General features: G+C 41.2%; 1 protein-coding gene across 5 annotated transcripts in view; it reads right to left on the bottom strand.

The window, feature by feature from the left end:
• The window catches only part of MTMR2 (myotubularin related protein 2), a 62493-nt gene that overhangs the window by 33589 nt on the left and 14489 nt on the right, over positions 1 to 14415 (bottom strand). For all 5 annotated transcript variants that reach the window (XM_015625208.3, XM_015625218.3, XM_015625238.3 and 2 more), the window contains exon 2: positions 7188 to 7293. In XM_015625208.3, the coding sequence (XP_015480694.2) occupies positions 7188 to 7293 (106 nt within the window). The remainder of the gene's footprint in view (positions 1 to 7187; positions 7294 to 14415) is intronic.

The following is a 14415-nucleotide window of genomic DNA, read 5'->3' as shown; positions in this document are numbered from 1 at the left end:
CCATGTACTCCCTTTAAATACCATGCTTGTTCATTCCTGCCTGATCTATCCTTCAGTTTACAAAACTGTATCTAACGGGGGCAGGGGGGGAAGATACCTCTTACCTGGTTTTACTCAACAAAAAGAAAATTCTTGCACTTTGTAGCTAGGAGAAATATGGCAGTCGATTAGGAAGAAATGAAAATACTTTTGAGAACATATGAAGGCCATTTGCTTATTCTCTTTAGCTTTCCATTCCTAATAGATGGCAATCGTAAATACTTCCAGAGATTTCTTTCACTGTGCCTTACTTCATATTCGAGCATTTAGGTACTTCTATATAAGAAAAATTAGTGATGTTTGCTGTCTTTGCTCTTTTCTAACTAGATGAGCACTTAGGGAGTATTATTTCCATGTAAAGGAGACAGAAAACTGACTGTATCTGACTTTTTTCCCTATCTAATTTGCATGAAATCAGTATTTTTCAACCCAGAGGCTGGCTACTCTGTGGGTTTGTTTCCTTGAAAGTGGGAGGTGCAGAAAAGGACTTACAGGGGAGAGGTGCAAGGAGGGGACCAAGATTTTCCACCTCTTGCGATATTTTAATATGTATATATATATATGCTATATATATATATATATGCTATATATATATATATATATGCTATATATATATATATATATAGTTTACATAAAAATATTTCAATTCTTATGAAATAGGCAGCATTTACTATAAACTGTAGTCCTCGAAAAATGTGGCAATGGCAGGGTCTAAATTCCACTCACTGACAGGGCTGTCCTGGTATGACCGTGCTTATAGACAAGAGCATCATTCATTCTCCAGAACCAGTCCTTTGTGCCTTTGTTCATCAACAGCTTAATGCTCCAAAGAAAGGAAGCCCATTTCCCCCAGGCACACACATGCAATTCGTATGGTCAAAATCAGAATTTCAAGACAGTCAAAATACGTTTTCCTGTAAGACTTCCTTGCTTCTCTTCTGCTGCTCTAAGTCCCTCTGTTTGACACCTTTGATAACAAAGAGCACTGCCTGTTCTTGGATTTGGCCCTTGGACTTCATCCCTGTGTACAAAGGGACCTTTGGAAATACTATGGGCAGGTCAGGTAAAGGCCACTTCTGCCTGCATAGCTTCTACTCCTGTACAGACACACGAAAACGTGAAGCGCACCTCCATGTGAGAACAGAACCGAGCAATGATGCAGAGAGATACACGGTCAAGTCTTCACACAGTGACAGTAAAAAGAAGAACAGTTTATTCAATTTCACTGCTGCATTACCAGCTCACATCTAGCCAAGTGTTTTGTGACCACAGGTCAATTATCTTCACCATCTGGTGGCTTGTGCAATACAGTCTGCAACTTAACACCAGTCACAGTCCAGTGCACCAGGAAGGAAAGCCCACAACATTGAAGACATCTTTGCATTTGCTATGAACTAGGCTGCTTACAGGCAGTCCTATGCAAAGAGTCAAGGGTCAGTCTAAAACAGGAATATTTATCTCCATGTATTATCTATCACAGAGCCAACTGGCAGGGCAGAAAGTCTTCAACTACCATGGAGAAGCTTAGGCAGAGGTTTTGCCATGATTTAGTGCTTCCAAGCTAGCATCACCCATTGACAGAAAAGTCCCTTAAAATCAAAACTGAAAAACATTGCTTAAATGAGTGCTTAGAGTTTAAAGCGTTATGTCACTCTCTAAACCCAGCTCTTGTTGAACATGTGTTACACATAACCAAAGCCTGACACACTTCCTGCATTGGCAGGGAGATAGTAATGGAAAAGCTCACTGAGGCTAGTTTTGGTGATTTACAGCAAAGGGTGGGGGGAAATCACATCTTTTTTCAATATGTTTTTCTACTAACAATATACGTGTTTTACACAAAACTAATCTAAGCTACTTTGCACTAAAGCTAGAATAAAGCAAGACAAAGGTGGCAAAGTCAGTGACTGGCATTCCAATTAATCCTGCCCAGTATCACCTGAGGGACAGGATTTACCTCAAATTTAGAAGTTTACATCTGGAGATATTACTCTGCACTCTCTCCACAGTCAGAAGAGAAACACATTAGGTTCTCAAACCAGATAAAACTGCACCTTTACTCAAGCCCAGTTAAAACTGGGATCCATAGAAATCACTTGCTGCCCCTCAAAGTATGTTCCCAACATCTGCACCAAGTACTTCTCTAGCTCAATTCCATGACATTCTCACATAACATGGGCATATCCTTAAAGTTGAGATAGATCAGAGCATAAATGATCTATGTCCTTCTATTGAGCGCAAAGGAATTGTGGTTGGCTAGCTTGAATGCAGGCTTGCCCAAACAGATTTAATCCAGGAAACCTAAGGAGACAGCAACAGTATTCATTTACTGTCTTGGAAGGAAATACTCCTTCATGCACCTTTTGTCATGCACCAGTTATGTATCTTACAAAATAAACCACATGGGCTTTTCTATAGTTCCTGACCATACATGTAATAGATAACAAATTAAGGTTACACAAGCGACTCAGTTTCTTTCCATTTCTAACCTGCAAGTCCTGGGAATCCTACAATAATATTCTTGCATCTCATGCATAAACCTACTGTAAATTCACCAATTCATCATATATTAAAGGGGAAAATCATTATGCAGGGAACAAACAGTCATGAAGGTCATATGCTTGCACAGTATTTTTTCTGGACTTCAGAGGAGTATCAAGAATTGTGGATCTTACTGTTGCCCTCAAAGGGGAGAATGGTTTAGTGGTCACAAAAGTACTAACAACAAAGATTTAAACAACTTTTTCTGAAGGGTGAATAGCTAAGCAGGTGACACACAGACCTGCTGTGGTTTCCTCCTTTCTAGGTGCAAAAAGCAATATAAAGAAAACAACATATGAGATTCCATCCTTTGGTTCAAGCTTTTCCTGCATACAATCCAAAACCAAACGGAACAGGCCTTAACAAATTTTCAGGCAAAGGTACTGCTCTTAAAGGAAGTGTCAGCAGGCTCTGCTGGTCATATCCATTGCTACTCAACTGCAAACAAACAGGATCCAACCCTTTTATAAGAGCTAATCCAAAGCTTTGAACATGGAAAACTTCAGGCATTATCCTATAAAGCAACATCTACCTAAAAATGAAAATCCCTACTGATAAAAGATAGAGCATCAGCAAGAAGACTTAAGTACTATAAAATGCACAGACAGATCTCCTCATATGCACAAGAGAAAATACTGCCGACAGGACTTAAAAGCAAGAAACTCACTGTGTTTTATTAACCACCAACTTCCCAGGTCTGTAACAGCTATTTATACACTCCAATCCCTCTGGCAAAGTTGGATTTAAGGTGGTTTTAACATCTCAACCCAAATTACAAAGTATCTATGGATTTCCAATACCATTTTCACTTCCAACTACTTCAATACTGTTCTTGCCTGATCTATAACTTATGTTAAAACATATGGCAGTGTATTTGCTAAAAAATACCTTCAAGAGTATATACTCTAAATCAATTCTAAACAGCTTTGGATTTGAGATCAGGAAGGGGGTGGAAAGAGAATCTAAGAGCACTTTGTTGTTTTTCTGTTGGGGTTTGAGTTTGTTGGGTTTTTACTTTTTTTTTTTTTTCCCTCCTTTTTTTTTTTCCTATGAAACAAACTGAAGCAGCCAAAAGTTATTTAGAGTTAGTTTATGAAGTGAAAATTCTGTAAACTTTCTACTGGAATGGTAATTTAATCTCAGTTCCAGATACTGACATGCTCAATATACATTTAAAAAAAACCCCAAACCCTCATCTTCATAAAGGTTATTATTAAATACTTTGGAGAAAGATTTAGGAAAAATACTGCACATGCATTCAGTAGGAATCCTCAGTGGTTGTCTCATTTACCTCATTACCCACATGTACGCACACACACAGAGTGTTAATTGCACTCCAAAAGAAAACTGCAGGCGCAGACTGCAAGAAATTAGGTGGGTCCTTCCCCTGGTTCCCTCCTCCCAATGGACGCCCACTATTCTTCTAAAAATTCCCCACAGAAAAAGAGAGTGCTAATTGTAGCTATCACAAAGTGTTTTTCCATCGTCACAGAAATTTAATTCCTAAATTTGAGCCAATGCACACGCAGAGGCAGAGACCAAATAGAGGTAGGAGTGATGCTGAATCCACGCAGCAATTCACTCTAGCAGGAAAAGTTTAAACACACAACAATATCACAATCCCATAACTGGCATATCCATGTAAAAATCTTGAAAAGCTTATTTTCAGCCTCTTAAAGTTAACTGATGCAACGCCTTCCTGTGAGAATACTGCATAGCCCAGGCGCTTGCCTCCCATACCACAGAGTTACCACAAAATGCATCAGTTCCCTCTTCAGGGCTTGTTCTCTTACATTCTTTCATCAACAATGTGGGACCTCTTTTTGTCCTACAGTAATGAGATGCTTAGCTCAAATCTCAGTACCTGGTAATACTTGGGAGTTCATGTTGCCTTGCGCCAATGAAAGGTGCACAAGGTGCCCAGGTGTGTAAGGAAAGCATTAGAGCACAGAACACGCTCATGCCACTGTATCAGTCAATGGCACTGCCTCATCTGCAGTAGCCAAGGCAAGGCCACATCTCAGAAAATTCAAACAAAATTACAAAAACAATCAAGAATTTTAAAAAAATCTCTCACAGAACTGACTTTCAAAACTTATGGAACTGTCACATGACAGAGATGTCAATTTGAGAAAAAACAGACAAAGAATGACAAGCCCTGGAAAAGAACATCCGTTGTCCTTGACTTAAGACCTGAAAGAAATCAGCATTAGCCGACCACCACTCATAATTATTGTTCCCTTTGGGAGCTGGCACCAGGCTGCAAGAGGAAGCCCAGGGATCAAACAGTAACATACCAGCACAGACAGTGATGATTAGAGGGCAAATGGTGGGTCTGCAGCTGCACTGGCAACACCAACATGAAGGCTCTACGCAGGTAGAGAGGAGATCATCTGACCCCCAAGAACTGCTCTCCAGCACAAGACACTGTCAGGAATGAGGACTGAAATGATGAATGCAAGAGCTCCTCCAGGAGAATTAAATCAACCTGTAGCAGTGGAAACTGTCCCTTTCTCCCTATCCTCTAATACAAGTAGGAGCATGGGAATGCATTTTGTCCAGGTCTGCCCACCACTGACAAGCAGCCACTTGAGTGTAAAGGAATGACCCAGCTTTACACCTACACACAGCTGCACTGCAGCCACTCACAGCACCTCTGCAGGAGTAAGCTTTAGGTGAAGCACAGAAGGCATGTGCCCAATTTGTGTTCACACAGAGTTGATGCGGGTGGAGAGCAAAAAGCCTTTTTCCAGCACAAGCAGGGGCTCACACTTAGCCCGCAATGACTTTATTGCAAATAAGTAATTCCCTGCTTTGCCATCTCTCCTGAAACACTACTGTAACATGAAAGAGGAGCAGTATTTTTAACAACCAAAGCAGAACTTTAGATTGCTTAGAAACAAAAAAAGCGGGCAGGCTGTGAAGAAATCACTCCTGCATATTACTGGAACTGTGGCACTGCATGAAATTATGGTCTCCTAATGACCTCCAGGAACACATAGGCATCTTCTGCTTGAAAAAAAATCCCTCATGCAGCTGAACATTCCTCTGTGGAACATTCCACTGTTTTTGATTGCTAGTGAGTACAGAGGCCCTGTTGAATGGGAAACCAGACAAACTGATGAGAGCTGGAATCCCTACCCAGACAGCTTACAGCTCACACAGATAAGGTGACAAAAGGGAGGAAATAATCACAAGACACAATCAGGATTGCAAGGAAAACATGTTGAGGCATCTTAACCTCTAGAAGGGAAAGACAACTTCAATTCTAAAAAGGAAATATTGGCTTGTCCTCCACTTCTAAATGTAGTCCTCAAGGGTCACAAAAACTGTAGTGAGAAGACGAGTTGTGCATCAAAACTGAAAAAGGAACTCCACATATGCAAACTTCAGAAAAAAAATATGAGAAAGTGAGTTTATTTTTTTATAATATTATATATATAATATAATATTATACAGCTAGAGCTTTAGCAGAATTTGCAATCTTATTTAATCATACCAATAAACTACTTAGCCTCAGCCTAAAAATGACATTTTCTGTATGTCAGAGTGACTGAACACCCTGACTTCACAGGGGAAAAACTAGAGACGTATTACAAATTTCCATACCCAGGCGTGTTCAGAAGGTAATTTTTTGTATCCACAGGCAAAAGGTGCAAACTATCATAGAATGCACATAAACTACTGATTAATTTCTAAATCTTAGCTTAAAATTGGCTAATAAGCTGCCTTTAGAAAGAAACATTCATAGTCTTGTCACTTACGAACAGGTGGACCCTGTTATTAATTATGGAAGACTGAGACAACACTCAGGGGATGAAAAATCATCATGGTTGTCAAAGGAATTAGCTTTGTACTCAGAGATTTTCATGCAATTTTACCATGTTTACGTTTTACAAAGATTCTCAACCACGGCTGAGAATTGCTCAAGCTATTACCAGAATGTACCAGTACCAAAAGTTTTATAGTCAGGGACTTTATTTTTTTAAATGTAAGATATATCAACAAACCCCTTGGTTTCATAAGAGGAACATAGAGATAGCTTTCAGAACTCCTGTGACACTGAACTAGAACTCTGAATTTATAATTAACTAATCTAATAGACTTAAAAGAGCCCTGTTTGGATCTTTTTTATGTCAGAGAAATTCATTGTGACAGAAGATTATTTTTATCAGCTTGGAGATTGCAATCTTTCTCTGAAAGAAGGTACTTCCAAGGACTCAGAAACTCTCAAGACAGAACACCTCGTATACATATATATACACATAACAGGAAGAAAAAGTATATAGAACTGACAGGTTGAGGATTTCACTTACTTAAAGCACCTAAAAGAAAATGGAGTGGCTTTGAAAATTCATTTCCAAGTGAGGATTGCAGAGTCAGCTATTTCAAGAAACAACCTTATAAAGAAGGACATCATACGGTAGAGGATAAACTTAAATTTCACCTGTTTTACTTTGGTTGCTTTCAGTAATTTGGCTAAACATATTTTGGCACTACTGAAAGCTGACATTATTTTACCATAGCCAACTCACAGAAGCAAGATGTTCTCTGAAGGAGGTCACATTTTTGTATTTTTTTTATTTTTTAAGACAAAACATACATACCTTTAAATCTGGAGAGAAGTTGTCTGCTGAGGTGGAGATGGAGTCAGATGACAAAGCAGAAGCAGATTTGGTGTGAGTGGAATGGTCCGACTGCGATGTGGAAGCGCTATAAAGAGAAACACCAGAGTGTATCAAAACTATGCTCAAGCAAGTTCAGAAGCTCACAAGTCAAGCCAGCTTACAGTCATATCAGGCACTCTTCACTATTCCTACCCTTTCCACTCTCAGTTACTCAGCCCTCAGCAGTGCTTTAAGAGAACCTGTTCTACTTGCCATTACCAGGAATTACCATAGTGCACACAACTCATTACTAAAACTCAGCTCAGACCGAGCCAACATTAACACAAGCACCAGTTTGTGCTGAGGAACACGCTCAGTGCCCCAAGCTGGGTGAGCAGCTGCAGTGGAGCTGCAGGTTGAGCTGTGTGTGGCGAGAGCCTGAGCCAAGAGGCCAGAACTGCCAACACTTTGCACAGTGAAGGGCCTGGGGACCTGCAGCCTGGCCAGGTGACACTCAGAGACACAGCAGCATCCAGTGAACCCCAGACCTTCCTGCATTTAGACTCTCAAGAGTAAAAAAGCCCTGGGTTTCCTTTGTTTGGGGTCCCTCCTCAGAGGCACCAGCTGAAGCTGCTATTTTGCTAATTAGTTATTGTACCATGATTAAATTACTTGAAGAACTAGTGTGTCTAAGACTGCTACGGGAAACCTGGGGTCAAGATGGCACAGAAACCTGGTCTGCCAGGGTGGGGTGTGTAGCTGCAAAGGGGCTTTGGTCCCAGCTCAGGTGGTGAGAGAGAGAGACTGTCAGACTGGCTCCTGGATGGTTGGATGGGCAAGTTTCCTTAGCACTGGATCAAATCCTAAATTACAGAAACTACAGAACTAAGGGCCTCCATTTCAGCCCTTCAGATGGGAGATATTAGTGTGCTGCAAGGGGATGAAAACAGACAGACTCCTGAACTCACGCCAGCACAGCTCCAACCGCAGCTGTACAGTGGTGGAAGAAATTCAGAATTAAAACTCTTTTCATCACACACAACTTTTCTTCTTCAAGGATACGTACAAAGCTGAGGAGAATTAAAAAGACTCTCCCAGCATACGTCTCTGATAATATAAAATGCGATTTGCAAAATAACAAAGGAAAACAAAAATTTTCCTTTTCTGTTCAGTTTTCCTAATATAGCTTTAAACAATTAAAATAAGTTTATATTTTACAGCATTTTTATGCTGCAACCTCTCCTAGAACCCTAGTTACTTAAAATTAGTATTTGTTACTAAGTCTTTTAAAACCCCAGATGACTGCAATGAAAGATCCTATGTAGTACAACGTTACTCCCTGAAGTCACTGTACAGTGATAAATGCTACCTGTGCCAGTTAATTCCCACAAGCTTACCAGCCCCAGAAAGGCTTTAGCTGGCTGCAAAGACACTCCTAAGGATCAGCTATCAGACTTGGAAGCCTAGCCTTGGCCAAAGCAGAATACCAGCAGGAGTATTACCATAACTACTTATATTAATTAGACATGTGACAACCTAGAAATAGCTGCATCTGAGCTTCCAAAGGGCCTGGAGATTTGGTAATTGTCTGAAAATCGTTTTGATGCTGATAAACAGCCACCAAAAGGCCAAAATGTTCCGTTTTTATTTCTATTCTTTGGAGTTTGGCAAAGTGTTGCACAGGGAGTGTTAAAAACAAAAAGGACTACAGAAAAATTGGGCTCTTGCTGGGAGTTAGTCCTGTCTGCTCAAGAATTAAAGAGCACTGGCTCTTTCATCCTATGAGGTAGAAACTTCAAAATGGAGCCTTTAGGAACAGTAAAAAGTTATTTAACATAAATGACACTGGTGTGCCAATCGATTAGCACAATCGATCGACTGAATGCACTTGTAAAAGGTTCAACAGCTAATCACTCAGCCTTCCAATGTGCTCAACTCCTCCGGTGTTGCCAGGTAAACTCGTATAATTCCAGATGGCCAGTGGCACTTGTGCATACAACTCATGCCACAGCCACCCTACAGGCTCTGTTGAGGCAGAAAATTATCTTACACTAAAACAGTAAGAACTGAATCTGCAAAACCTCCCATTGCTGTAAATGAAAAGGCCTCATATAAGCACTGAATTTGTGTATAGTTTCACATTACAACAAAATTGATATAAAGTGTCTGGTGCTGCTGATGGGCTCCTCACATTCCCCTCTCCTCTTAACCCAGACTACACACTGCTGCCATCTCCACTGTGCTGGATGGGCATCATGGGATGCACGGCTCAATCTGCTGATCTGATGGGGCAGTAAACTATTAATAAACATGAAGAGAGTCTTCTGTTGGGTAACAAGGCTGATTGGATTCATTACATGGCTATATAAATCATCAGATGCAGCACACAGAGGGAAGGAATCTGTATCTGGAGACGATGAGGAAGGCTGAGAACACTTTGCGCACAGCAGCCTGCAGGCATGCTAAATTAGGCTTAGCACTAAACCACATTTTTACATTACTTTACTTAAACGAGCTCAGACCCCTTATGTGCTCCCCTGAAACTTCTTTCAGCCTCGTTTCTGCATGGTCAGTCTTCATTTTCCAAGTGTTCACCCTCATGTTTGCACCCATTTAATTATCTTGATTTTTAAAATCATGTTAAAAAAAAAGAAACAATCATTCCACAAAGCAGCACAGAGATGGTACTTAGTGTACTTTAAGGTACCCAAAGGTACTTAAAGTTACCAAGGAAGAGTAAGCAGATACTGTAGATGCCTTGATTATTGTGTGACAAGCCTGACTCCTGTCCCTGGGTCCCTACTGTGCCTTCTCCCACACGGGCTCCAGCCGGGGGAGCCAGAGGTTCAGGGTAAGCCTCCAGAAGCCATGCCTTCTAGCTCCCTCCCCTTTCAGGGCCCACACTTTTGTGTATTTAAATGCATTTTAAAGGTCAGCAGCTCTGCTGAGTTTACAAATCCTTTAGCACAGGTGTAAGTACCTAAGCCAGGGCACAGCAGCAGCTGAACTGGCCCTGTACCCCATGCAGGACAGCTTACTCAACCAAGCAACAACTGCAAAATCACAATAATCTATTGGTAGAAGCATTTGCATCAAAAATTAACGTCCTTTAGAGACAGAAAATGGAGCTGGAAAGACTGGACAGGTTTATTGGAGTGTGCAAGTCTCTCTGCCCCACAGCAAGGACAAGCTAGACCCAAACAGCTCCCAAGAGCTGTCTGACCAACCTGCTCTGAACAGCTCACAGGGAGGGAGAATGCTAACAAAAGGATCAAAATTTCACCAGTTTTTCTCCTAACGTAACTTCTCTGCCCGGGTACATTCCCACTGACTGCTTAATACACAAGCAGCGATTATCTAATCATTGTAGACCAAAGACTTTTATGAAATTGTTAATTAATTTCACTTTGCCAAACTAAGGGGCAAACAGCATTATGCAGGGGAAAAAGAAAAAGGGAAAAGGGGGAGAACCATAATCCACAGCATGTCTGAGCTGTGAAAGTGTTTTGTGTTTGTTGATCACGCTTGGCTTCAAGTGGCTGTTAAAGAAGGAACGCATTTGCATTTTAGAAGTGGATTTTCAAAAGCTCCCCACACCAATGTCCCTGTGCTCCTGAAAACCAGCAGTGAAGCTTCCCTCCAGTGACAGCAGTGGGAGCTTTTGGGAAGCAATGCCTGCAGACACAGTGAACAATAGCCCAGGATTATGCAGCTCAGCACAGTATGCAGAGGTTGCATATGTTTGGCTTGCTACCTCTGTTCTCCTCATCTGCCATTTCCAGGGAGCTGACATGGAAAGAAGGAGCAGACAGCAGAAAGGCCGCTGGTTTGCAGCTCCCTCCTCTTATCATTGTCAGGCAGCTGCACAGCACCAGCTCCACTGCTTAGCAAACTGATTAATCTGATGTCCCTGCATGCACATGAGAAGTTTATTAGTTTCAGTGGTTTAGTCAATCTTAGCTCCCCTTTTCTGCCAATACAACAGCAAAGATCCCCAAACCACAGTTTCATATGCCTTTGGGTGGAGGAGAGCAGGAGAGCATCCTGGGACCGGCACGCAAACTCGGGGTGAGGACACCAGAGCTCCCTCCATGCTTTGCCACCAGCCCTTCTGCATCATCTCAGGCAAATCATTTACTCGTGCTTCTGTCACGGCTTCTGCACATTATCCCAGCTTTTGCCAATGTAAAGTTAAAGCTGTCTCGTGCAGTACTTTTGGCAGCCTGACGAGTACGTCTGGCATCAGTTTAATGTGCTGAGGACCCCACGGAGGACATTCTGTTCTCACAGGGACAAACCCCCAAGAGCTGCATTTCAGCAGTAAGGCAACACAGAGCAGACCTGAGGGCTGGCCAGGGAATGATGGGCACATATAAGTGCTGGGTTGGGGGACGCCTGACAAACATCTGAGAACACAGGTAGGTTTGGACAGATCTCAGCCAGGGTTAAAAATCAATAGAGCTGTGCCAGTCACTGCTAGCTGAAGGCCTGGTTCAACACTATTTAAATGTGAAAAATTACCGTATTATCTCCAAATCTCATTAAGGTTCTGGGGAACAACATATACTCAGATTCACAAAATACTCTGAGCTCTGCTTAAAGGAAAATAAGTGAGCTTCTGTGAGGAACCAGGGAAGACCAAGGACATTCTGGAGCTCTTCTCTTCCCCATGCTTTAGGCCCAGGCAGCTCCTCATTGTCCTTGTTGATGGATGTCTATGTTAAGTACAAAAAGAGACCCCCTTCAATGGGTCAAAAGCACCTCCAGTGAAAGCACCTTACTCCTGTGACTTCCATCCCTATTTACTCCTCATTTCTCCCCCACGGCAAAGCAGGAAACAGGTCTAGGATGCAACTAACACTCAATCTGTGTCTTTCATCTTGGTAATTATTTTTATTATTCAAATGTTTTTCTTTATAGCCAGATTTTGAATGATAAATGAGTCCAAATGCAAGCTGTTGGCACAATGGTCTTATACAATGTCTCCACGCAGTAGTAACCCTTTGGCTATATGGAATGCATACATACAACTAATAAGAGTATTACACTGGAAACTGAATACAGTGACTCAACTCCTGATAAAGTGTTCATTGTTATTATTAGGACTATCCCACAATATGCCAGATGGTTTTCAAATGTAATTCAGACTCAGACTGATGCCCTCCGGTGGTTCCTGTTCAGGCAATTGAAAGGTATTACTGCACCCGCAGCAGAATTGAAGGTATGCCAGCGTGCTGAGCTTGAACTGTCAACAAAGATAGAAAGAAGCTGCAAACAGAAGTGTCTGTGATGCAGGAATTTGACCTGTTAAACTATGAACACGCAGGGGAAATACTGCAGGTGAAACAGATGATAAAGTCTTAAGCTATTCAAAAAGTATTATTAAATGGCATTTGCCATTAATGATACAAGACAATCTCCCTGCAATGCAAAACATGTGGTATATAAGAAAAGTGAGGAAGAGAAAGAAAACTCGTAGTTGCCATTTATTTTGGCAATTGTTACACTAAGAGTTTGACTATGAAGTTCTTTCTTTCCTAGCACAGAGAAGCAATAGTTTTCCCTGGAAGTAGAAAGCATAAGTATGAACTTCTGAAGAGGGCGATTTAACCTTGTGAGGATCTGAGCATGATAGTGAATCCAAGTCAGGTAGAAGATAAGAACAAAGATGCAAAGAAACTGCTGAAATCAAACCACGAAGCCCTGAAGCTTTAACCTGATTCAGATAAATGCACCATTTCTGCAGGTCTGAGCTCTCTTACCTGTACCTTTACCCCTGCTGTTGGGAACTGAATACAACATTCTTCATTCTCCAAACCCAGGACAATTTACTTTGGTGTCTTCACACTCCAGGGGAAAGAAAAAGTCCTACTAGATCTCTATGAAAAGCTTTCTGTGAACATCAGGCCAAAGGATGACCACTCCATACAACCTCTTAAGTTGTGTGACTCAAGAAAAAAGTCACAACAACCAATTTCATGTATCACTTAAAACCAAGCAACAACTTCAGGCAAAATCTTAGAAGTCACAGAATGAATATGAGGTGTGATCTGGCTAAACCGTCTCAACCTGTAATTACTGAGAATGGTCATTTCTGAGCAAGCTCTTAGAAGCGTGCCTCATTCTGTTCAGCAAAAACATAAAGCATACATATAGTCATTCTACTATATTCCTGATCAGCAAGAATGTAAATTATATACACCTTCCCAAGGACAAGTAAATCCTACACAGAAAGAGACTGGGTACCATGAGGGTAGCGAGACACTGGCACAGGTTGCCCACAGAAGCTGTGCATGTCCCATTCCTGGAAGTGTGCAAGGCCAGGTTGGATGAGACTCTGAGCAACCTGCTCTAGTGGAAGATGTCTCTGCCCATAGCAAGGGGGTTGTAACTATATGATCTTTAAGGTCCCTTTCAAACCAAACCATTCTGAGGTTCTATTACACTTGTTCAGACTGAAAAGTTAAAAAGGAGACTTCTGTCTTGCTTCAAAATAAGATACTGTCTAAAAAACAAACAAACAAAAAACCAAACCAAACCAAACAAAAACGCACACACACACACAAAAAAGAGACCATAAAAAGGAAGAATACTATTAAGTTCTGATCCCTAAAGTTCCCCTCCTAAATCCAGGAGCAAGAATATGCAGGTGAATTTAACACCCAGAACTTCACAAAAAAATTCATGGAAAAGAAGGGAAACACACATCTGGAAAGTATGCCCGCTTCGATTTGCAGTACATGCATAGGGCTTGAGGGCGCCTATTTTTTGTACCAATGTCTTAAAATATTAACCTGGCTCACTCCTATAAATAACACAACCAAAATCAGTAGTCAGTGATGATAAAGCCACCTTTCCAGAACCTTCTTTATGAATATTCTTTCCCTGTCAGTACAACAAGCAGCTGCTTCATTGCTCACAAAGATGTGCCAATTACTCAGACACTAATTGGCATGAGCTGCTCACACCATTTCTTCTGTATCAAACAGAATATGCTGTTTCAATAGTCACTGAACTGACTTGAAAAGCAGGTGAGAAAATGCACCACTGAGCAATAGCTTCAGACACAGAGGTCATAAATGAGAAAAACACTGTAGAGGGCACATTTCCATTTCCTCTCTTCCTGTTTTTTTTTAAAGTTTCTCATTATGTACATTCCTGAAAATTAATCAAGGTTAAAACTGCAAATTAACGACGAGTGGCAAATACAATTTAATTTGGAAGCTTT

Source organism: Parus major, chromosome 1, assembly GCF_001522545.3.
Source record: "Parus major isolate Abel chromosome 1, Parus_major1.1, whole genome shotgun sequence".
Lineage (NCBI taxonomy): Eukaryota > Metazoa > Chordata > Aves > Passeriformes > Paridae > Parus > Parus major.
This window is presented reverse-complemented; position numbering and strand designations above follow the sequence as displayed.